The sequence below is a fragment of the Tyto alba genome, unplaced genomic scaffold (genome assembly GCF_018691265.1).
Source record: "Tyto alba isolate M040663 unplaced genomic scaffold, T.alba_DEE_v4.0 Super-Scaffold_42, whole genome shotgun sequence".
NCBI lineage: Eukaryota > Metazoa > Chordata > Aves > Strigiformes > Tytonidae > Tyto > Tyto alba.
The window spans coordinates 6,102,025-6,126,754 of record NW_024881318.1 but is presented as its reverse complement, the minus strand read 5'-3'; the positions used below and the strand labels follow the sequence as shown (position 1 = coordinate 6,126,754).

The following is a 24,730-nucleotide window of genomic DNA, read 5'->3' as shown; positions in this document are numbered from 1 at the left end:
CATCAGTTGCATCCACAAAAAGTATAGATGAACAGACAGCTTCAGTTCATTTTCCATTACAGTTTTTTTCAGTCAGCTTTATACACGCTAAAGAATACTTCAAACGATTGGTTTTGGACATTCAGTAGTTAGCTCTTCCACGCCTGCTGTAACACAGCTATTATGAACTCCAGGGTGATGTACTCTTTTGTATGGAATAGACAAACTGGAACTCCAGGGAATTTCACCTTGATAACATAATTTAACAGCATCCACAATTATAATGATGTAAACTTCCCTTTCCTCTTTACAGGGGAATTTCTACAGTTAAATAGTTTCAAATAATTTACTTTATTTTTAGTTACTTTAAGAGGAGCATATGTATCTTGTTTGTATTAGCTTTGGGGCACTTCCAAGAGAGCTGTCTAAATTTCCTGCATTTTCAGCAGAAAATAAAACCTTCAACAAAATAAACTCACTCTGCCAAAGGACTAGAAGAGCAGAGGGGAAAGACGGAAGAGCACAAAAAAAGCTGCTCTTACATTTAATGCACAAATGAACTTCAAAGCCAAGCCTTCAGTGACAGAAATCTTATCTTCATCTATTTTACAGGCATATACTCTTTGGCTGTTCTATGTCAAACCCAGATAACTTTTGGCTGTAGTGTTGAATTGTGGGAAAGCAGGTACTGAGTGAAAAATTGCAGGGCTTATGGTGAATATAACCTCAAAAACTAACCCCGGCATCTCCGATCACTGCTTAGAAATAAAAGTAGAGCTGTCAGACTGGGAGCAAAGTTTGTTGCCAGACACTTTACTAAATAAAAATACTATCCTGACACTCACTATTGTTGCCTTCCTGAATAACTGAGTAAGCCAACAGAGCAGATTTTCAGCAATATTTCACCATTTTGTCTAGCTAGCCCATGTGGTAAAGCAACGTTTCCCAAGAGAAACACAATGCTTTCAGCCCATATCATGATGGAAACTTCCAGGACAGCCTGTGACAAGGCTACACTACACGCAATGCCATGGTGGTATGTCCTGTCCCAGAGAAAAGAGTCAGGAGGAGTCTGCTCCAAGGGAAAACACACCAAACGACACCCATCACAGTAGCAAACCGAACTGCTTCAATACTCCGAAAACCTGTTTGCCACAGGGTTTGACTTCAACAGCCACTGATCAAGAAAATCTAAAGCTCTTTCTGAGGACGTGTATATATCCAAGTGAAGGTGCATATATATAATGGTACTTCTCATGCAACTTCACCATATTGTGTTTATTATTCGGCCAAACTGCAGCCAATCTCTTGGTCACATCTTCACCTTCATCTCTTCTTCCATCCATGCATTTGCTATCTTCCAAATTCCAATACTAAAGCACTTCACACTGAAATACTTTAACTTACCCTTTATCTCCCTACATAGTCAGGCTTCAAAATCAATTAAAAATTTCTAAGACAATGGCCTAAATTTCCTCAGTGCTTTACTGATTCTTGGTGATGCCTCATTCTCATAGCCTTGTGCCCATTTAACATGTTTACTGAGGATTTTACAATTAGGAAGTATTTTCGTTTATTTAATCTTGTACTGCATATTTCTATGCGAAATTAGTAGTGGCACAGGAAGTTAACTGGCAAACAGTTTTAGCAGAGTAACTCCTTCACTGAATGAAGAGTGAAGTATATGCTCTCTTTTTAGATAGGATCTCTGCTGTCAGAATGGCAAAACTTCCATGGCAAGGACAGATGTTGACTTACCTTGCCAAACCTACAGCCTGGTTATTAAAGAGATATGACTTAAAGGTGTTTCACCTCTGGGGAGGCAGGGGTGCTATGACTACTAACCCATTCTATAAGTAGGGCTCCTCTGCTTTTAAAGGATGGAACGAGCAACCCTCTGGACCCAAAAGGATGGACCGGCACCTAAGTGCAGGAGAGATGAAGACTTTGGCATTTTTGTGAGATTGGGATTCAGCATCATGACTGTAAGTGTTCAGTTACAGAGAACAGGCCTTTAGATAGTTCTCCTCTTTGGCATTTCATCCCAGCATCCTGGCTTTTCCAAACTCCATTCTTGGGAAGATCCCATTTAAGTGATGAATTCCACCCCAGAAAACAAAGGGCTGACAAGTATCCTTCTCCAATAATTTCCTAAGATGGCAAAATGACAAATCAAATCAAATAGAATGATTTTCACCCCAACTAGCTTAGAAAAAATTAAATGACTTAAGGACTAAACGGAACTAACAGGACTAAATGGAAGGTGCTTACTCGAGGTCAAGCTTCAGAGGTTGGTGTAAGTAGATGGAGAAGCTCTAGCATAAGGGGATCCACCACAGTGCCCAAAATACGTGATGGTCACCAGCTAGGGGCTCCAAGATTGTTCACGCAAGAACACAGTATTTCCAAACCACATGTGACCGTGATAACAAAATGCAACTAGTATTTGGTAGAACTAAACTCAATCATTTTCTAAGGTCCCACAAAACCCAGCAAGCAACTCCTGCTAAGAAAACGACAGTGTTCATACTAAGAAAATTTAAGTGAAAACTGTGAATCTGTATTTTTCTCAAATCGCATCTGAAATAATAACGACATTTTCCTGCTGTTGAAAGGAAAAGGAGAATTCTCCATTTCTCTTTGAAACTAGGCACTATTCCCTAGAGGTATGGGAAGATTTTGTTTGGTTTAACTGGTAGAACAGGAAAGGACAAGTTCCATATGCAACCCCAACTCCACCAGACAAAGGTAAATAGATCATCATGATACAGGCTTAATTAACAGAACCTGTCTACCTTGAGTAAAGTTTAAGGACTTTAAAGATGTTACTCAAGTGAAAAAGTTTCTGATTCCAGCATTACACATGCAACTTAGCTGTACAATGTCACCAGCAAATCTGTTCAGAGTTGTTATGTAGTAATTATTGCTATGTGAACTGAAACTTTGACATTTCCTAATTATTATTTTTTTTAAATTGCATGGCAGGTCTTATATAACATTCACATAAAGTTTCACATTTCTGCATTTAATATGAAAGTGCTACTTAAAGAAATCTGTAGACCTAAAAGTGTATTCCTTAGAGACAACTTCTGATGAAGCTCTTAACACTTTTTACAGCAGGGTAAGTTGCTAACATACACCCTGATGTTTGTGTTTTACTAGGTGCTTAAGTCCAGATTTGAGAATCCATATCGTATCTTTAATGTTTGTTTGGAATGGGTTCTTATGCTTTTTATCCTATGTCATGTTAATCTGAAGTACAGAAGCCCTTATTTCTATCATGAAGAATAAGACGGAAAAACATTACATCTTGCAAACAGACAGTAAAGAAGGAAGAAAAAGAAGTTTAAATTATCAATTTAAACCAAACAGTTTTCTTCACATTTTCCCCTCACACCTCCCAAACTTTCTTCCATACAGCACACCACAGCTACAGGAATGTAATCCACCATTTCCTTATAGCCACAGCATCACCTCTGACTATATTATCAGTTATTTTCTTCACCCTTGGTATTATGTTTGGCAGTAACAACTAAGACATTCATTGCAAAATACATATACGTCTAATAGCATATTTCTGATGAACCAACTCCTGTCATTCAAGAAAATCACTCAGTGCCACAGATTTTGCAGACCTATATTCAGTGCCAATGCAATTTTAATTGAGAAAGAATCAAAACTACCTGAATAAATACCAATCCCTTGCTAAAGCTGTCAACTGCACAGAAGCTGAATTAACAAGTTCTCCACTGGTTCCTCACTGATTAGATCCCGTGGCTCAGCATCTTTGCCATGACATTTGAAAACCGTCACTGCCTTGGAACTATGACAGTTGTGTTCCTCTGAAAGTATCACTCTGAATAATTTTGGCCCTACCTGAACACCACAAGTGAGACTGTGGAATCCAGGTCCTCAATAATAAACATGGACTGCATCAAATTTCCATAATTTCCATACTCTCCAAGCAGAAGATCTTGTGGTCCTGGTGACGCACAGGATGTCAGTGGGAAAAGTCAGTGCTACTCTCCACACACTCAGCAGCCAAAAGACTCTGTATTCTTGCCCTTAGGGTGAAAACTGCTATTGAAATTTCTGTGGGAGGCGTAAGAAAGTCAGAAGGAGTTTGCACAGCAGACATTTCCACCATTACAATTTGGGGAATGTCAAAGAGGCAAGTGAATTGGTGTTACAGCTGAGGCTGCCCAGCATTCCTCCCATGCCTCAGCAGTGTAAGACTTCTGCTTTGCTCAAACAAGAAAAAATCACTGCAAAGGTAGACTGAGCTGAGCAAGAAAAAATCACTGCAAAGGTAGACTGAGCTGAGCAAGACAGTAGTAATAGAGAATAACTACAAAGTAGAAAAAAACCCTCTAGACTGTTTCCTGACAATATTAGCCATGTTCAAAAATAATAATTCAAACAAAAATGGTTGATTTAACCTGCTGCTGCTCATACAGAAGATGACAATGCATGCACAGCAAACTTTTGATGATGGTGCAATATTCTTTGCATGTTGTAGCTCCTTAAATACTAGCAGTGCATAATAAAAAATGTCCAGATCCAGATAATAAACACTTGATAAGGGATTACGGTACAAGATTCCCAAACTTTTGTGAGCAGGAATATGCTGCTTTACAGCCATCATTTCACCCCAGGGCTGAAAATAAATCATGGAGAGTGCTTTTATTTCTTCTGGTAAACAGAGATGTAGCAGCATGCTTAGGAAAGTAATTCAGAAATACAACTCTTTATATGACCACTTGGCATACATACTATACTAATTCTTTCAGTGGTGTTAAATATTTTGAAAATTAAAGGGGATAGATAAACACAGATTTGAGAAACCCATCATATTAAAAGGAAAAACGGCATTATTGATCTTTGGAGTGGTTTGCAGTCTATAGGATCTATAGGTAAGCCCTTCTAAAATATTATAATGTACAGGAAAGTGGTTTTATTTGTTTTCCTCTTACAATATCATCTCTTCAGATCTAGTCACTGCCAGTAGTAGTATCATTTATTCTATTAAGATGGGCCCGAAAAACCTCCATAACCAAGTTTCAAGAACTGCTCTCTCCAGTTGAATAAATCTCAAATATGAAGGAGATGAGAAACAGACTTCTGAGAGCTGATAGCAGGCAAACCAAATAAATGGAGCAACTTTTAGATTACATGTGTTTGTTGTTTGTTTTGTTTTTTTTTTTTTTTTAACTACATTCCATGTTATTTTTCAAGTGCATTCCCCTGGACTCTGCATCAATTCTGATAAACATAGAAGCTGATGACCACTGATCCGCTTCCTGCCTAATGGTCTGGAAGCACATAGCAGCTCTAGCCTGAATGCTGAAAAACAAACTTTTACTGAGATTTGGAAAACCCAAAACTCACAGAAAATAATTCTAGAAGTCTGTGTACACAGGTACCTGTTCCAAAAGGAATAAGCAACAGATGACATTTTCTCAAACCATGAAGAGAAACACTTAATAGAAACATGTAAAATCTGCGTTATCCAACTAAGTAAAATTTTTCACGGATATTTCCAAAGTCTCACTTATTTTGGGACAAAATTTAAATTTCATGTAGCCTGGTTCATAAAGCGCATCAGTGACAGACAATATGAGAGATCACTGTGTTTGAAGGACAGAGAAGCACTTGGGTGTGTTGTACATCCATCCTGGAGTCAGTCAACTTTTCCTTGCCAAAATCCAGTAAGCAATTACGATTGTCTAAATTAAGCTAAGTTTTCTAATGAATTTTAATTAACAGAGTCCATCACATGGTAAAATGGCTAATTTACTGTAGAAAAATAATTCTGTATTTCAGAAAAATTCAGTGAATGTTTTCCCACGGGAATGTGATGACTCTTGCTATCATCTTGATTTATCAAAATCTAAAAGATTAGTGTAGGGAGGGGAAAATTTGTCATTTGTTGTTCAGATAATAATTTTTTTCCTCTGCATCAAATTAGCATCTGATTTATCTGCAAGTGCCATGGGTAAGTTGCTGGTGAGCAGCTTAAAGTCCTGACTTTAGGAACTGCAAAGTCCATTCTTATTTCAGTTAATCTGGAGGGAAAATGCAATGAAAAAATGAAATCTAACCTGTAATGTTACAATCCATGTTCTCTTCTCTTGAATAGGATGATTGGTTTTTGTTACTAGTGAACGGTTTCTTTAATGTCAAGAGTTTGGGTTAGTACATGCAGAAATGCTGACATGGAACAACCTCTGTACAACTTGTATCAGTTTGATATCAAGAAAAATATAGCAGAACATAATGTCTTTGAAGAAGATGTCATATACTTCAGTAGCAGGCCACAGCTCACTCAGCTTGGGCTCAAGCCTAAATATGTGCAAGAGCAGTTCTGGAAAACCTCCATCACATTCCAGTAACATATCTGAAGGGCAATAAAAAAAAATCTCTTACTCGTCTCAACTTTGTTTCAGAGCAGTGTTGGCAATCGCAGACATCTCCCAGCAGCATTGTGAATAGGAATACAGTAGGATTAAGTAACAGTAGTATATTAGAGTCTTTCCTTGTTATGAATGTTTTAAAAGATACTTCCCTGAAATGGCTTTATGTTTGCTATTCCACTGGCTGAAAACCGATGTAGAACAAGACTATCAGTTTTTTTTTTTTTAATTTTTTTCCCCTTGAAAAACATTAGAAAACTTTATCTTCGTATAAATCAAGAAAAATAGAGTATTTATTTATGTGCTAATCCAAAACCTCTCCTGCTGTTACTTTAAAATTAAAGCAGCAGGGTTAAACTCTCAAAAGCCAGATATCAGGCTAAAAGCATAGGCTTCCTCTTATCCAAATATGTATGTGTTAAGATAAAATTTAATTACACGTTCACCTAACTATCATTACACAGAGTTAACTACCATGTTTGTATCTAACTCATAGCATGTTAAGAAGTGATACCTTTTGTCCAACTTCTGGGTTATTGTTTCTGTAATTAACCAATTTTGTGGAAGAATTCCTATTTACAAAAATTGATTTTAGTGTATGAAATGTGCAATGTATTCCTCTCTCTCACTTTGTTTCTAAACTACAAAGAAATAAGAAACTTAAGAGAAATTTCTGGTTGTATGAAAGGGAAATAAACATTTATCTTTCCAATTATGCCTGTGAAAAACATCACAGTGACTTTATAGAATTCAATAAACATGAAAAATAGAGATTCTTCTAAATTTCTATTTCTTCTAAATATACTCTGCATGTGTTTTGACAGGTTTCCCATGACGTTATTTCACACAGAACTAGTATCCACAACAGTCAATAGGGATAAACAAAATTAAAATTCTCTATTCTACACTTCTTTAATGCTGCTTTTCTGGCCAGATGACGAGGAAATCAGTTTTCAGGAAGTGGCTTATTTTTGCTCCATGTGATGCTTCTCATGTGCAGCAGGAGAGGAACCAGCCCTGGCAGGGTATTTTTGTTTTGAATTTCTGTCCATATAGATTATTTTCTTTCTCCAAACCTTTTTCTTTTTCACTTCATAGCAAGACTGTCTTTCAATCATATTTGGCTCACTCCCTTTAAAATATTCTCTTTTCCTTCATCCCATCATTCGGTCCCCTGGCCACCCACGCTGCCAATTAACAGCAGTTACCTTGCATGACATTATAGGTAATATTAACAGCCATTAGTGGGAGAATTGCCCTCAGCAAGACAGTGTGGTATGCTGTTCAGGGGGATATCTCTCCAAGAAGACAAATTATAAGTTGATGAGATTGCGCTTCTGTAACCTGGACACAACTAGAATAAATGTGGGTCTGTAGAGGTCAAAAATGATCCCATTTTAACTTCTGCATGTTTCAGTTCAGACAGATTTGAGCAGCATTTTGACAGGTGAACAGTTTCATGCATTATTTTATCCACAGTCAGAAGCACACTATCTTCCTATTATCTTTTTCAAAATTTTGATTTAATTTCTCTCATTTTCACTGGCTGTCTTTCCAATTCCAAATTATAGATACCTATAATGAAGGAATATGAAGATCTGTGTTATGCTATTTTTTAAAATAACTATTTACTACCTTTTGATATAAATCGATAGATTTTTTTTAGAAACAACTAAGAAGTGTTCCAAAACCTCAGTGGTTAATCTTTAAGTGTTCCTGTAAGATATGAAGAAGTTGGAATAAGAAGGTGTAACATCAAAAAGTTTTCATGTTTCACCAATATCCTATACAGAAAGAAATAGCGCAGAAAGATTCCAATTCCAATTAAGTATTTAGTACCAAAAAGCCTAAAAGGGTCTGAACAGACTTCCTTCTGCACCCATTTCCTTTACTTTATATGGTTGCATGTTTAAAAAAAGAATTATTGAGATGTTTATAACATATGGTAACATACTTCTGGTTTTTAAGCACTACATTTTTCAATCAAAACCTTGCTTTAGGAACACTGAAAGTTTGGTTTACTACATTGTTGAAATACATAAGTTACAAAAATAAATCCTACTCTTTGGAGAGCTACTGCACTGGGTTTTTCTGTTTGCCTATGGAGGTTTGACAAAGATGAACCATACAGGGTCATCTGAACAACCCACTCGTGTGAAGGAGGCAGCAGGAGAAGTGTCTGAAGGCCAAATCAGCAAAGAAAGATGCTTCAAAAGGTCAGTACTGTTACTTTTTTCATCCAGGCACTTCCAAATTTGTCATTAACCTGAGTTGAGCACATGCTGTTTTATGAGGCAGTAATATACAGAGAGGTTTGTGAAGTCTTTCTCTTAATATATCATATACACTACCTATAGCTTATCTCTTATTACACCTCAGGCCCTTCTAAAACCTCTCTATTGCATCAGGCCGCCAGCTCTCTCAAAGCCAACACAAGTAGATGCACAGTAGAAAAATCAGTGTACAAAATTCTGCTGCTTAATTTGGGGAGGCACAGTGCTCATCCATTTCTAAAACAAGCTCTCACATATTCTTTAGCTTAATCATCTTCTAAGGACACTTTTTAAAGGAGTCTTATCAAAAACGTGTTTTTTGAGTACAAAAATGCAAACAAACACCACCATTTATACCCTTTATGCCCTAAACCTATATAACGACTAAAGGAGGAAAATAAGTAAAAAATTATGATGTTCATGTTTGGTTTTCTTCAAATGTATGTAATGACCAAAATAACTGGATTTTTAAAAGACTTTAGTAGGCGTTTGTATCACTGTTAGAAGTTCTTCCCACTTGTTCAAATTTGTTCTCACGTCTCATGAATCTGAAGAATGAAAGATTTTCAGTTAGATGATCATAAAATGCTGCTGCAACACTAAATATTACTTTAGAAAAAAGATAGCAATTTTTGTTCTTATTTTCGCAAATATTGAGAATTTCTAAGAGAAATAAGGCTTAACGCAATCTAAGTAACACAAATATCAGACACCCATGAGACTTGTGTGGAACTTTTGAACCTTGAAAGCACAATATATTTTTTCATTTGTCCAAAAAGCCTTCAACCACACTACTAAAGACACAATAATATAAAGTCCAACTGCAAATAACTATTAGTCCTTCATACTAATATACAAAAGTTTAAATAAATTGAACTTCACCAACATCTTTATTACAGGACTTTAGGATAGTTTGTTCTTATTGTTCAAGGAAAACTTATGCAGTATTTTCTCAGGAAAGTTTTCAATTCATTTCAAGGAAAGAACTGATTAAGAATTCAGACAGAACTGCAGAATTTGGCTATCACTCAATACAAAAGCTTGCTTTAGATTTGGGTTAGGTCAGTTATTTCAGTCTATTCTGAAATTGCTATTTTTTTATGATATAAAAACGGGATTAGGTAGGAGTAATATTCTTTAAACTAAAATATAATTCATCTGAAGGAGGGTATGACTAATATTTAGAAAGGTATTTATAGGCTTCTGGCTCAATATTGGAGTGGCAACATGCATAACCAAGAATAACCTGATATTGCAAATATCACTTCTGCTCATGAGCACTCAACTTAGAGTAATAAAAAAGAAGGTAATTTAGTGCAAAACAAGGTGATTCTCCTATTATGTGCAACTTCAGTTGCTAGAATCCACATATCATATGAAAACATTAAAATATTATACTGTCTTACCATATGCTACCTTAAGCAAACAGCATCCTAAAAAATTTTTCTTGTATAATCATATTTTTAGTTCATTACAGTAGACAACAAAAGGAACTAAAAATTTACACAGAAAAATGAAGTTTTTCAGACTATTAGCAATGCATGGCTAAGGAAATAATAAAAAAAAAATCTTACCAAGTTATTTAGTGACATAAAAATGGAAGAAAATATAGACAAAAAGAATACTGAAGACACCTAGGCAGTGCTTTTCGTGAAAAGTAGGTGTCTTCTGAGTTTTCAAGAAACATTATGACACAATAACACACACACACAGAGTATTTGACAAATACGGACATATCTCAATTAGAAGTCTTGATTTAACCTGATAAAAATTTCCCATTTTACCAACAGTGTGTTTCAGATATACAGCTAAAAACAAGTAATACACATTTTGTATGTTCACAGCAGTTACCATTAAGCAGTATTTTTACAGTATACTAGCTAAACAATGTTAATTGCATCACATTAACTCTATAATGGCTGACCAGTTTATTTGGAATTGTATTTAATTTCATTTCTGCATCATTACTAAAGTCATCAGATGATCGCAGGGAAGACTTCCTATTTCTTCATGGTAGCCCGCATTTATAGGAAAACAAATATGTTTGGTGGCAGAGTTCTGCATTAAACCAGTTCTTTAGATAATTTTAAAAAATGAGAGTTTCACTATATCTAATATCATATTAGATATGGAAGCATAGAACATATTACAGGACCCCAAAACATCACAACACTTATTTACAGTTCAAATTGGTAGTAAATGAAATACTTGTTTTCTACATGTTGGATAGGCTAAAATCATTAACTTAGTTGCACGGCATCCTTCGTAAGAATATGCCTTCAGCACAAGGTCCCAAATATCAAACTATTACATGAAAAATCTCTGGTTAGTGCAATGATAGGGACAGTGAAGGATTTATATGACAATGTAATGATAGACAAATATATTGGATAAAAGATTTTAGTCTACAGCTGTTATTATTACATATTTCCAGAACATTAATTTTGCTTTACTTGTTTAGCAAGGCCACGACTAAACTGCATATACTCAAATAAGGCTGACTTCAGTCTTTTGAATTTATGGTACTAGTATCTGTCACCCACTGTAATGTAAAGGAATCTAGAAAATTTATAGATTTTAGATTTGTTTCATGATGTTTAAAAGACAGCTAATACTCATAGACCTTATTTTACCTACTCTTTAGCAATTCCAAATTTCTAAGATAGATATGGAGCCCTTACATATAGAAGACAATTTCTTCCTAGGGAGTAAATGAAACAGAGGAACCTTTTAACATCTACCCATGTATAGAAGGGATAGTAGGTTGGTTCTCTGTTGGAGTAACTAAGTCGAAGGACTATTTATAAAGTACTTGCAGATTTGAATATAATCAACTGTAATAACAAGATACAAGTTACAAAAAAATTTCTTTTTGTTGAAACCACTTTTGTAATACTGCTTTTTAATAACCCTCATAATGGCCGAATTAGAAGGACCCCAACTGAAGTCATTCATCCCACATAAAACAAACATTGCTTTTTCTTCTTAGCTTTGTTTTACAAGCTACATTATTTCCAGATGACGCTTGAGGGGCCTAGAAGTTTCAAGCATTAGATGGTAAATAGACAGCTGCTTTCTATTTACCATATAAATCAAGGATATATCAAAGAAGAACCTAAATATTGGTCTCCATTTATCCCATTATGGAGCACAAACTGAGAAGGAAAAGAAAAAAGAAATACAGAAATCTCATCGCCCAAATGTAAAGTTTAATTCTCATTATTAAGACACGAGAAAAACTCCCTGGCATTCGCAGAATTCCAAGGTTCCATGTAACACCAGCTCTGCACAGCAGGTAGATTTAACTGGATTGGTAAGGAGCCAGGAAAAGAATCAGCTCTGGTCAGGAACTCTCCCAGTGCCACCAGGCTTTGCTACTGCACACTTTATATATGTATATATAAATCTGTATATATACACACACACATGCACAGAGCTCAATGCATTTGTATTCTTTACATTTTTCCCTTTGGATTGCCAACATGAATTTACTTCTATACCTGAACTAACATAGAAACAGCAGATTTTGGACAGGGGGTTAAAGGATGGCTCTTCATATACTCACAGGAGTACATTTCCAAATATGAAAAGCCTACATTGTTTCTATCACTGACAATATTCCTCCACCTTCAAAGTGCTGGTTAAGTGGCAGTCCTATATATGAAACAATTTAAGATTTCAACACTAAGTGGGATTATTTTTAGAATATTTCCTAACACATTTAAGCTTCATCTGGATAGAACAATGCATTTTTTTATAGACAAAATTTAGAAGGTTAAAAAAAAAGTTAAACTGAAGTGAATTTTAGTTTTTTTCCTATGTGGCTAGTAATCAACTTACTTACACTATTTACTGTTAATATTATTCCATTAAAGCAACTGAAGGCTGTCAGGAACCTACCCTGGTGTTGAGTGATTCTCAAAATGTGCTCCAAGGAGTTTTCATTTAACTACTAAGCTTTCATGCCCACCACCAGTAAACAAGAGTTTGGGCTCCCACTGACATAAAGTCCCATGTCCCTGTGTTGCATTAGATGATGTTGAAATAAATTTAAAGCCAAATCAAAAGCTATGTATCCAAATACAGACTCAAGTGATGATGCATGCCAAACTACTTGAATCTGAAACTATTTCTACATTTGATTTTTATTTTCCTCAATTTTTGCATTAAGCAATTTTTTTTTTATTACATCAGTGAGAGAATTCTGAAGCTCTGACATAAGCTTGCCAAAATTCAAAATTTTTTCTTTCCTTCTCCATCCCCTTCCTTCCTAGAAATAGCTAGTGAGAATCCCTTGCAATCAGCTGCAGTATAACAAGTGTTGAAGTGCTCAAAAATCGCAGACAATGCTATGAAATGCTTAAAAAACAACTGTTTGGGTAGATGTCAGCTCCAACAACAGGTCTGATGTGCTACTTTCCAAGGGAAGTTAGCATGCCTCCAGTTATGCTGTTAAGTATCTATGATTTAACAAATTACATCTGGTTGTACTAAAATTACAAGAAAAATCATTGATATGTTTATTTAAGTAATCTGTTTTGATTTGAGCTGAAAGAAGCAAAATTCTCAATTATTTTATTACCGATTTTCTTGGTTTTAAAAAAATTAGAAAAACCTGGTTTTATTGAATGCAAGAAAGCAATAAAAAAACCTAACTGGATTTTTCCCATTTCTTTAAGCCTGAAGATACTGTTGGACAAGAAGCACTTGACCGAAGTGTGGTACTTCAAAACAGATCATTGTTGCTATGAAAATAATGCTTAATAATAAATCTTATTAAACAACTAGTAAACAAAGTAGCATGAAAATTGATCTAACCAATGATCCAGTCTTCAAGACGACAGCTTGGTGATGGGGGATCCTTCTCTCTTCCCCACTGGCTCCTCCATCCTGATCCTGAACCCCATCACACTGACTACTGTTTATCAGGAAAGGACCAGGAAACTGGTCCAGCCTTAATAAACAAAACAAGTTGCTCTCTTCTTGTTTAAATCCCAGAAAACCTCAACAATATAAAAGCCAGCTGGGTCAGTTCCTTATTCAAGTTCACAGCAATATACCCGCAGCACTGTTGGCGCAACAGAGACCAGACAGCAGTCTGCAGCAGATACTCACAGAAAGACCACAAGAAACAAAAAAGGAGAACCCCAGTATATTCTTAGCACCATCAATAATCAGCACCTTAGGGACTGTGTATTAGGTCAAAACCAGAGGTTTTTGCAGTAATGAAAACAAGGTACAGTAGAAACTCTAGCGCTGCCTGAGCACACAGAAATTAAGAGATACGCATCTCCTCTAACCTCCACTCGCTCCCTTTGTGCGTATGCATTACACCACACACGCACTCTGTCACAGCATCTCGCCATCATATGATGTTCACAAGGGACATGGCTCAATTCAACAACACTAATGCTGGCTTTTTCCTTCCATATCCGTCCTGGCCCTAAGAAGGAACACACAGTATTTTCCATAATTTGCTTTTCATACTCACAGCTGAGCAGAAAGGCACGTAAAGAAGACAAGACCATAACAACACTAGAATAATTTTATGTACTATTTGACCCTTGTAATCCAGGTGCCATGAAAATTCACTTTTGGATTACACAACACCATAATACAAATATTTATAAATCAAATGAATTAAATAAACTAAAAAAGAATTAAAATAACAAGAAATAATTTTTAAAACACCTTTGACTGATCTGAATAAAATCTGAATAGAATAGCCCACTAAGCAACCCTCCTCTCTAGACATAAACCTGGGCAGAGCAGGCAATCTTGGTGCTATTCCCTTGTTTAGCTCCATGCTGGGATACAATGGCAGAATGATCTTCAGGACTTCAGACACTTAATGTTATCTCAGTTCCTAGATTCTTCCCTGTTCTTACAGACAACATAAACACAGGCTTTCAGAAGCAGAGTATGCTGAAGTAGTGATATCTGGCCTCAATTTATCGTCAATTGACTATGCCTCAGACTGAGCTGGAATATGAGCAATTTAGAGGAAAAAAAAAAAAAAAAAGCCATGCATAAAAGTATACATTCTTCTTTCAAAATATGTGATGAACTTCAGTGATTTTATTTTCCCCTATAGCACTTTCCAACTGCTGTCCTTCTCCTCTCCCTCTCTAATCATACCAACAATAAAAGTGAAGAAATTCAGTTAAGGATCTAAGTCTCTGGTCCGCACTCTGGAGTGCTTCCCCAGCACTGTTCCATAAACTGCATTTCTCATATCCATCTGTAAGGGAATAACCATGTACTGTGAGCACCTTGGGTCTTTCCTTAGATGCAGTATATAGTTTGCATTCAGTAAGATAAAACTAAGTCCAAAATCTATAAATGAGTTTTCAAGGACCAAATTCAGACATGCTGAAATATATACGTATATACCTATACACACACATATGTAAACATATGCCTGTGCATGTGCACACACATATATATTTATTTATACATGCCCTTTTATAAACATACATGTGTATCACGCTGTTCTCTTCCCTCTGAACAGTGGGGAAGGTAATATGTTTGTCTAGGGAAGAAAACACACAGGTGTCTTCTCATAAATCACAGAATAGTTTGGGTTAGAAGGGACCTTTAAAGGTCATCTAACCAACCCCCTGTAATGAGCAGGGACATCTTCAGTTAAGTATCAATATCCTCCTTCTGACAACAGGCCACATACAACTGTAGTTCCTGCATCAGGGGTATAAATTAGTGTTAAAAATGTCAGACCTACTCTCTAGGCATCCGAAGATGCTTGACAGTTATTTAATCAAGACCCCACCAAGTCTCAAGAGGTTAGTTTCAAAATACACAGCGTTTAACAGCAATTCTAGCTTATGGAGCCCCTGTGCCCGTAAACCCAAGCACTCACTCCAGCTGCTGTAGGCTGTGATACGGCATAATATGCAGAACTATCTCCCTGCTATGATATATGGTATGAAGCACTCCTCAGGGGCTGGTGTTGGGCCCGGCCCTGTTGAACATCTTTGCTGGGGACACGGGCAGCGGGATCGATGCCCCCTCAGCAAGTTCCCCGACAGCACCGAGCTGTGTGGTGGGGGGCACGCTGAGGGCCGGGGTGGCATCCAGAGGGACCTGGGCAGGCTGGAGAGGGGGGCCCGGGCAAACCTCCTGGGGTTCAACAAGGCCAAGGGCAAGGTCCTGCCCGGGGGCCGGGGCAATCCCCAGCACAAACCCAGGCTGGGCCCTCGAGGGGCGGCTGGAGAGCAGCCCCAAGGAGAGGGGCTGGGGGTGCTGGGGGGGGGAAAACTGCCCGTGAGGCAGCCCCGTGCGCTGGCAGCCCAGAACCCACCCGTGCCCTGGGCTGCAGCCAGAGCAGGGGGGGCAGCAGGGCCAGGGGGGGGATTCTCCCCCTCTGCTCCGCTCTGGGGAGACCCCCCTGCAGTGCTGGGGCCAGCTCGGGGGCCCCCAACAGCAGAAGGACACGGAGCTGCTCGAGCGGGGCCAGAGGAGGCCACGGAGATGCTGGGGGGGCTGGAGCAGCTCCCCTGGGGGGCCGGGCTGAGAGAGTTGGGGGGGTTCAGCCTGGAGAAGAGAAGGCTCCGGGGAGCCCTTCGAGCGGCCTCCCAGGGCTTAAAGGGGGGACAGGAGAGAGGGGGAGGGACTCTGGGTCAGGGGGTGGGGGTAGGACGAGGGGGAATGGTTTTAAACTGACAGAGGGGAGGTTTAGATGAGATGTAAGGAGGAAATCTTCCCTGTTTGGGGGTGAGGCGCTGGCCCAGGGTGCCCAGAGCAGCTGTGGGTGCCCCTTCCCTGGAAGGGTTCAAGGCCAGGTTGGACGGGGCTGGGAGCCCCCTGGGCTGGGGGAAGGGGGCCCTGCCCGGGGCAGGGGGTGGCACTGGGTGATCTTTAAGGTCTCTTCCAACCCAAACCATTTTGTGTCATGGTATGCTATATCTCAGGTATATAAAAAGTCATCACCTCCAACAAAGCAGTCTCCCTTTGCCCTGGAAGCCAACTGAAGCACCACAGCTCTCCAGGACAGCTCAGTAAAGAGCCACGAGACCATGGGAGGAATCTGAACATGCAGCTGTGTAATTGCTTAAGCTGGAACCTAGCATGACATGGGGTTAATCGCCTCTGAAAAATATAGTCCCAAAAGCATTATCAATCACAACACTCAGAAATGTTCAGTGCATCCAAATTACTGCAGTCCTCATAACCATGGAAGTCCCTACACCATGAGCCCCCATTCCTTGCAAAGCGGATCCATGGGAGAGTGACACCAAATCCCCTCCAAGGTCTCTGAAGTTTTGGGGGCTTTCAGTTGTTCATGCCCACACAGAATAAAGAGCTTTATCCAGCTTGTGTATCACCTTACCGGGCAAACAGAAGAGGGATACCTGTCTCTTTAACCACAAACTACCCTGAGAGAGTTCTTTCTGAAATGTTTCAAGTTCCAAAAATTAAAGGTCAGATAGTAACACGTGGGAGAGAAATCAGAAGCCCTAAACCCATAGGTCTTGTAAGGAGTTTCACATGAATTAGGGAACAGTAAGACAGAAGGAATACACAGGAAAAACCTATATATAAACCCAGGTGTCTCTGAATAAAAAAGTGTCTCTAGTTTCTATGGTACATGTCAGCAATAGTAACTAAAAGATGCAAGTTAAGGAACTTGGTTAGTTGAATTAGATTTAAGCTATTAAACTGTCGTATCAAATTCTCTTTTTAAGTATTTTTACACTTAATGCTGGAGTAATACGATATGCAAAGCCTCAGGCAGGCATGTCCTAGAACATGCATTAACATGGAAAATAAAACAGTTGTTACATTTTCATCCTCAAAAATCCAGAGCAATTGATAAATCAACTTATTTTTTTTACACAGTACTGCAGTGAGAGTTCAAATGAGTACAAACCAAAGATACTTCAGTAGTACAAAGGTATTATTCAAGTCCTTGGAAGATGTCTCCTTCTTGTACCAAAACTAGAGATTTTCCAACAAGCCATGCAATTAAATTACAAAATTGTTGCCTATTTGTGGGTATTGGCTCAGTAAACTGAAGAGTGCTGCATGTATTCACGTGTCCAGAACATAGCAATTTGCCCCATGACTGCAATGCTCCCCCGAAGGGAATTGTTTTCAATCATTTCTAGGCATTTTAACATACTGTGGATGCCAAAGCCTCGTTCTTAAAAATAATGATTTTAACTGTATGATTTAAATATCTTGAAATACAAATGGCTTGAAAATTGCAACTTGACAGGGTACAGTAAGTCTTTTAGCTATGAATAGCTGCGGTTTTGTTTTGCCATTTCTAAGTGTAATTTTTTTTTAAGAGACGTTTCAGACATGACATCATTCATACAGGTTCCTGTATTTTGGTGTTGGTGGTTGCTTAGCTGTCACACATTTTGATAAATCTTTGCAGATTTAGGGATGTACCACTTCTATTTTGAAGCACCTACTAAAACATTAAGTTCAATACTCACATAATCAGGAAGCGGAGAGTCATTTGAACCAAGGGAACCTCTTAAGGACTGCGTGGCTTGCTCCAGCACTTTGTTGTGTTTTTTAGACAACAAAGAAAATAAACTGGAGGGAGGAAAAAAGAAAAAATTAAAACAACTTCAGAATAATGTCCTGAAATAATTAGACTATCTAGCCAGAAGAGATGTTTTATTACATAAGCAAACCCGACTGAAGAAATTTTTAGAATGCAAAGCACAACAGTTATATAATTTATTTATTTATTTAACATCTGGGCTAAACAACAGCAGAATTTAAATTAGGAAAAATCTATACAATGAACAATATTAAGAACATCATATGTTCATTCTTAGAAGTCAAACTGTAACAGAAGGAATGCTATACATGCAATTTTAGTTCATCACCAGTATGCGTTTGCTAAAATGCATATTTAAGTGCAGCACCTCATGCAATGTATTGCAATATATCCTTGTGTATTATTAATTTCAATAACCTAATTGCTTAGTACAGGAAGAACCCAAGTATATGGCAGAAGCTTTGGGTATTTGGAGGCTGAATTTTTACATTTTACTAGTACACGGTCTTTTCAAATTCATTTTAGCTTAAGTCAAGGAATAAAGCATTGCCTACGCTTTATAAATAATCTGTGAAATCAGAGATCCATACACATGTAGAGAAATAAATTTTTTTGTGCATTTGGAAAAAAAGCATGGCAATGACACTCATAGAGGCTGGTATAAGCTGATATATAAGGAGAACGTAACTTGACTGCAGTGCTGGGAGGAGAGATGAGAAGTAAGCAGAAGTAGTGGACAAAGGCCACCCACTAGTGCCCAGCAGCTTCAGGGAGCCAGAATCTTTTGTTAAGCCGCTGGATACATTGATTAGAGTTTTCAACTCACTTCCCCTCCTCCCCATATTGGCATATATCATATGTTTTAAAGATTTCCGTATTTTGAAACATTCTCCTGGCTTCTTTCTGGACCGTTACGGGATGCCTATTAGGTTTTCCTAGGATCAGACAGTTGGGCCTTAGCGGGTAAAAAGTATGCCATGATAAATAAGCATCAACAAAATTCACTAATGCCTGAGCATGTTGCTTTTGGAGTTAGTTACACGTGGGACAAGGAGCAGTGGCAGATTCCTTGTTCACCAGATTCAGCTACAAAATATTAAAGCCAGTTTAGTAATTAAAAAAAAATAAGCAGCAAAATAATACCTCAGTGTTATAGTCTAGATAGGCTCTATTTCTTGGAGCTGAAGGACAGCTTCAGTGCTTGGAAGCATGTTCTTGGAAAGCTTTTCTGTCTCAAGAAGTGATGCTCAGCATTTGAAGGGGACCCCTTTATTTTTTTACTTAAAATACATCATTCATATTCTATCTTTCACAGACAGTAGAGCAGATTCCTCAGAATATCAGTCTTCATCCCCTCATTGTTAGACAAGAGCCTCAGGAAGAGGCTTTTTCAACAATCCTCACTGCCACAAGGAATTAGTTACATTTCTCAAGCCTAAATCTTAGTTCTTGAGAGACAACTCAATAAATTCCACCATTTCCCAATACCTCTTCAGTCTGATATTTCTTAGAACAGATTAACAGCCTCCTTCTAAGGGCAACCTTTACCACACTTAAGGCATCTAATTAGACCGCATGAGGGCCTTGGGCTATGTTGTACCATCCCCAAGGTTCAGCCAGAGTCTGCCAGCACAAGGAACAGGCTGAAGATGACGTGACCAAAACCAGGGTCAGTACTGTGGCTGCCCGACTCCCAGTCCCACCAGGACACTATCACTGGGGTGGTGATAATCACAACTGTACTGATACAGCAAGAACATCAGATGAGATAGTAGGACATCCATGGCGGTTACGAGGGTTGAGAACATTTGTTGTTTTCAGGGTAACACAATATATCTGATGACGTGAAAACTGGAACCTTATTTTTAACTTCGTGCTATACAACAGAGCCTCAACCAGACGAGTCACTCCTGGGACCAAATGCCAACCTTAGTCAAGACCACTAGAACATTCCCCGTTAAAAAGAAGCAACACAGAAATAAGATACAGTAGGAAGGTTTCCATCTTTCCCCCTCCATAATCAGTCTGTATCCACAGACTGAAATTTTTGTTAAAATCAAGATTCGGATTTGCAAACTGGTCCTTGGACTGAAACAGCAGTGCTACTTTTTGAATCACTGGTATTTCTGAAGACTCAGATTTCAGACACACTGTCATCAGCACCATCTAGTGCTGCAGAGACAGAATAATCAGTTAAAACCAACCTGGTGATGCTTACAGGGGGGTGTGTGCAGCACGAACAGGTTAAATCTGGTGCCTGTCTGCATCAGAAGATACAGATAATTTCAGAGAGGAAGAATTTGGAATGAAAAATATTTCCAGCTAGTAAATTCTTCTTCAAAATACATAAAGCATTTTGGCTATTAAGGAAATTTAAATTTAAACAAAGAAGTGGGATCAGGATTTTGAGAAGTGCATTTATTCAATACATGTGAAGAAGAAAATGCATATACATTGATGTTCCACATGGCATTGGAATAGCAGAGAGCCAATTTATTTTCTCTGACAGATATGTAGAGAACTGGGAAAAAGTAGGAGAAAGGAAATGTAATGTAACTAAACTAGACTGCTTGTTTATGGCATAAGCAAGCCCATGGTGACTGATTTCTTCTATTTCCAAATGGAGCAGTGAAGGAGTAAGCTCTATTATACATCGTCTTTGGCACCAGGGCTTTCCCTTGCAAGGTTTTGCTTTCCTGCCACATCTCATCACCTTCCCACCTGCGCTGAGACATGTCTTTGTGGGACCACTGCACAGGACACCAATATTCAGGTTAAAAAACCACAATTCTCCTCTATCACAAACTGGTCATCCTTCTCAAAGAGCCAGTCCTAAGAGTAGCACGAGGGCAGGGACACGTAGGCAGAAATTTTTCATATTGAGTATAAAAACATATAGTAGTACTGCAGGCAAAGCAAACTCAAAGAGCTCTACAGAATCACTACAACTAAAACAAAAAAATTAAGGCCGAATACTGTGATTAACAACAGAATTTGGAAGTCCAAAGGAAGTGACATTGTCTCCCCAAATGGTGTAAAACTTCACCATCAAACAATTCAGTTATTATGTTTCTATCTCTACCTCTGAAAACCACCTTGATAAGTATCACCTTCATTTTTAAAGAATCAGAACAGATTTAGTTACAATCCTCAAAAGGCACTTGCATGAAATTTAGCTCATAAACAATCTTTTATCATTACAAGTCACATTCTAAAGAAGATGCCTGACTTTGTGTCAGTCACATCTTCAGTGTCAGTAAGGTTTTGAGTTTTATTTTGATTTTTAAGGCATTAATAATGCAATTTTAAAGATGCAGCTATGTTTTGCAACAAGGTTGCTCCCCTCCTCACAGCAGAGTACAAGAGACAAGTCCCAGTTCATGCAGAGGTGGAAGTTAAGAGCATCTCCCAAATTTCCCTTACAGATCTCAATCAAACTTCTATTTTTTGCCCCATCAAAAATCTAGTTGAGATCAAACTGAAAAATACTGTGTGGTCACAGAGGGCAGCCTGCACAGGTTGATGAGAATACGGATTTTTTTATCAGAATAATTTTCCTCTTTCTTCTGTTCTTCTCCATTGACTGTCAGAGAGGCTATGGAGTTTGGCAGCCCTTTGATCTCACCCATTATGGACATTTTATAATAATAACAAATTATATTCAGAACAATCTTAACCCATCTCTCCATCACAGAAGCAGCTATTCACCAATGTTTAGTAAGCAAAATAGTAAGCTGGAATAATAGCAAGATGAAGTAACAGCTGGCATCTACTACAGATCATCAAATCACATAATGGGTAAGCTCAGCCAACGAAGAAGATTCAAGGCTGAACAACAATCTCAAGGTCTTGTGTTTCTGATGTTTAGGAATTAAGAAAGCACTGGTTTCTCAAATCCTTCTACATAAATGAGCTTTTTAATCTAACACAAGGCTGAACATCCATCAGTAAATAAATTATTACAGACTAAACAGTAATGGTTGCCTAAATGCAAGTGATTTGGTTACATGCTTTTTGCACAGACAATAAAATTCAAAGCAGTAACACATGAACTTAACGCTTTCATAAAGCCACTTTCACAAAGCCTGTGAATACAACAACAACAACAACAAAAAACCCACCAATAATGGGAATTAATTTCACAACTTTCTTCTTGGTCCACCAAAAATCACAAGCCAACAATCATGAAAAAAAATAAGCTTCTGGAAGTTCTGCAGAAAGTCTAATCTATGGCAGACTGAAACAGCTCATAAAGTATGCTTCTCACACACAAAAACTGCAAGTATAAAATTGAACCTTTACAACTAAAAAAATCAGAAAAAAAGGAAAGAGAAATAAAATCAGAAGTTGAAAGTAAATCCAAATATATTAGAATTTGCCAAAAACTGGAGCTTTTTGAATGCTTTGGACAACAAGAAGGAAAGGTACCAGTGTACTTTATTTTAGGAGAATAAATAGGATGATCCAAGATCATGACATGCCTGTTAATCCTGAGTGTAATAATAGAACAGCAATCGTGAGACACGTTCAAAGGAGGGTATCACCAACATTGAAAAATAGACCTTGTCAAGCACACTCATTTTTTTTTCAATGAGACTAGAAATAAAATAAAGCAAAATAGTACCCTGGTTGTAACAGGCTTCTACAGGTCATTTATATGACTTTGTTCTACATGGAGGTTTTTTTATTAAGAAATCTGAATAATAAAAAGCAACATGGCATGCATTGTAAGAACTGAAAATAAGGTATCTTGTCAGTTTGAAAAAATCTTAAAATTTGAATTTTGAAATAAGTTTTCTTAATAGGGCCAAATAGAAATATATTATTGACTCTTCTAAATACCAACAGGTATTTAATGTTTGATAAGCTACCAAAATACTTTCAGTGATACAGAGATGATGCATACCATTGATATACATCAACGATAAAGAAATATCATGGTTAAACTTTGCAAATGGCATAATCATTACAGGAGTGTCAAATAAAGAGAAAAGGGCATTTTATTAATTTTTTCTTTACCCTTCAAGAACTTGGATAGAAAACACACTTGCTGTAATTTAACACAGCCAAACTCAAAGTCATAAATTTAGCAGCAAAGAATACAAACCGCTCCCTGATTGTGAAGGATCTCACCCTGGCAGCAGAAACTATAGACCATCAGATCAACAAACAGCTTCCCATAATGCAATAAATCTGCTGAAACAGTATCTGTCTTTGATACTAACAAAAATATGGTCCCTCACCACAAGAAAGACACTGAGGTGCTGGAGCGTGTCCGGAGAAGGGCAACGGAGCTGGTGAGGGGTCTGGAGCACAAGTTCTGTCACGAGCGGCTGAGGGACCTGGGGGGGTTCAGCCTGGAGAGGAGGCGGCTGAGGGGAGACCTGATGGCTCTCTACAACTGCCTGAAAGGAGGCTGGAGCCAGGGGGGTCGGTCTCTTCTCCCTGGTGACAGGGGATAGGACAAGGGGAAACGGCCTCGAGTTGAGCCAGGGGAGGTTTAGGTTGGGTATTAGGAAATATTTCTTCACCAAAAGGGTTGTCAAGCGCTGGAACAGGCTCCGCGGGGAAGTGGTGGAGTCACCAGCCCTGGAGGTGCTTAAAAGAAGTGTAGATGTGGCACTTGGGGACTTGGTTTAGGGGTGGGCTTGGCAGTGTCAGGCTGACAGTTGGACTCAATGATCTGAAAGGTCTTTTCCAACCTAAATGATTCTATGATTATCTATGTATTATATCCAGCCAGGTTTTGCTCTACAGCACCTGCCACTAGCACCCTGTGTGCAGATTTCACTGACATGGTTTGAAAACACAAAGATTCAGAGAAAAATCAGGATACTAATTATTAAACCAGAAAACACACCTCTACATAAAACATTCAAGAAACTCAATTATTTAACCGATTTGAGAAAAGATGAAAGGGTGATTTAACCAAAACACAAAAACATGCACATGGAGAAAAGCAGTTTGTTTACAGAGGATCCTTCAAGCTGTTGCAAGAAAAGAAAGTTACTGAAGCAGAAACTAAAGTACAGCCTGCATGGGCACAGCTCTCTCTTACAGAGGTGGCTGAAACCAGGCTTGAGGGGCAATAAATTTCTATTTACACTGTCACAGCAGTGGCAGAGAGGAGCAAAAAACTGGGGAGGAAAGAAGAGAATCTCAATACCAAGCGTATGAGTTGAGCTTAGACTGATGCTATGACACAAAGAGATGGAAGCCTGAAAGAAAGGGGCACTGGCAGAGAGCGGGAGACAAACAAAGCACATTAGTAGAGAAAGGGCAGATCAAATTATAGGACAGAAAAAAGGAATAAGGACTGAACTTCTCTCAATCCAAATCACTAGCAAGCTTCTCAAGGTGAAAAATTTTCAGTTATTTGAATATTTAAAAATATTCTATATGTGCTGAGCAGATAATTACTTGAGGACTAAAGGGCTGCTCAACTTCATTTATTCAAAGCTTGGAAATTCAGACATTCTGTATTTTTTATCCTCACTCTTCAGTTCAGAGGTATTCTGGAGACAAACTGA

General features: G+C 38.2%; 1 protein-coding gene across 3 annotated transcripts in view; it reads right to left on the bottom strand.

Annotated features, from left to right (window-relative positions):
* Positions 1–24,730, bottom strand: part of DYM (dymeclin) — a 222,122-nt gene that overhangs the window by 48,222 nt on the left and 149,170 nt on the right. For all 3 annotated transcript variants that reach the window (XM_042804566.1, XM_042804565.1, XM_033011164.2), the window contains one exon: positions 18,127–18,229. In XM_042804566.1, the coding sequence (XP_042660500.1) occupies positions 18,127–18,229 (103 nt within the window). The remainder of the gene's footprint in view (positions 1–18,126; positions 18,230–24,730) is intronic.